We start from the raw sequence: 1,498 nt of genomic DNA on the forward strand, positions 1-1,498 counted from the left end.
CTTTATGAACAGATGTTTTCAACCTAATGCTCAGGCCCTGCTGCGTTGTGGCAGGGTGGTTTGTGCATGTTGCGTGTGGGTGACAGGTCCCAAGCCTCATCCCTGCCTCTCCCCACAGGACTCTGACACCTCCATCCCAATGGACGAGACCTTGCAGTATAACGAGTCCCTGCAGAACGCCCATCGTGGCATGGATGAGCTTATTGGCAGTGGCACCACCATCCTGCAGGGCCTGAGGGACCAGAGAATGACATTGAAGGTGGGGACACCATTTTGTACCAGAGAAACCCCATGGTTCCTGTCTTTATGCTGATCAGGCTATTTAAAATGAATGTCTGAGTGTTGTTCAGTACACTGCTGGGGAGCAGCAGTCTCAGCTTGAGGCTCTGCTCTGGAAAAAGACCCAAACTCCACTTAAACAACCTGAAGTCTTTACTATCATCCCTTAGGAACACCTTTTAAGCATTTTTTGGGGGCTGGCTGGACTAGCAGCATTCACCTGCAGGGGGAAGTTACTGTCTGGGGTGCTGAAGGTTCTGGTTTGTTCCCTATGTTTGGTTTGCTTTGGTTGCTGTTTTCTTGTTCAAGCTCAGGACAGGCAGTGACTTGGTGTCAAGTAGGTGTTGGGTCAGAGGGACATCACTGTGAGCAGCCACAAAGCTGGTGTGAAGCACTTGTGTTTGTGAGTAGTTGGATAAAGCACCTCAGGAATAAAGATCATTTACCTTAGGACTGAAGATAATTTCCCTCAGGAATAAGAATTATGTACCTCAGGAATGAAGGGAATTGCACCTCAGCATTATCTCTCCTTCCCAGATACTGAGGACAGAAGTATCTTTGCATGTCCCTTAATAGCAAATATTTGTCTGTATTTAAAGTCTGCTCAAAGTGATGTTAAATTTTGAGCAAACAGCTCAAAGATGCCAAAACCTTTTGACTGAGGAGTGTGTGTGTTGCTGAATTGCTGGAAGTGTGGGGAAATCCCTTTGTCTGTTGTGTTCACGTGCTGCTGGGATGGCTTGTCTGGTTTGGGATGTGTCTGCCAGGGGAGTTAGGCAGTTTTAGTGGCACAAGTGCCTGATAAATTCTGTCCTCAGGGAGCTTCTTCTGACCTTCACTATGCTCTGTATTCAAAACAGTTCCCCGTTTTCATGCAGTTACTCTCCTGAGACCAAAGCCGCAGTGCACTTTGTGGAGCTGAAGGTTTCATTTCAAAGTCAGGGCATTGGGCTGAGCACTGCTGGCAATCGCCTGGGATGAAATAAGTTACACCCTCACTGTTGTGACAAGGCTCCTCCTGGCAGTGCCACCCGTGCACATGTAGGTGTGAGGGGCTCAGTCCTGGCCTGGGCCCTGGGAGCTGAGCTGTGGGGCTTGGTGCTCTGCCTGCCCCTTGCTGGGTCCTTCTCGTCCCCTGCGAGGGAAATTTAGATGAGATCTTAGGCAGACGTTTTCCCTGTGAGGGTGGTGAGACACTGGCACAGGTTGCCCAGGGAGG

General features: G+C 49.6%; 1 protein-coding gene across 1 annotated transcript in view; it reads left to right on the forward strand.

Annotated features, from left to right (window-relative positions):
* GOSR2 (golgi SNAP receptor complex member 2) overlaps positions 1–1,498 on the forward strand; it is a 6,758-nt gene that overhangs the window by 4,513 nt on the left and 747 nt on the right. The window contains exon 4 of the mRNA XM_009081629.1: positions 119–259. Within this exon, the coding sequence (XP_009079877.1) occupies positions 119–259 (141 nt within the window). The remainder of the gene's footprint in view (positions 1–118; positions 260–1,498) is intronic.

The sequence above is a fragment of the Acanthisitta chloris genome, unplaced genomic scaffold, assembly GCF_000695815.1.
Source record: "Acanthisitta chloris isolate BGI_N310 unplaced genomic scaffold, ASM69581v1 scaffold14929, whole genome shotgun sequence".
NCBI lineage: Eukaryota > Metazoa > Chordata > Aves > Passeriformes > Acanthisittidae > Acanthisitta > Acanthisitta chloris.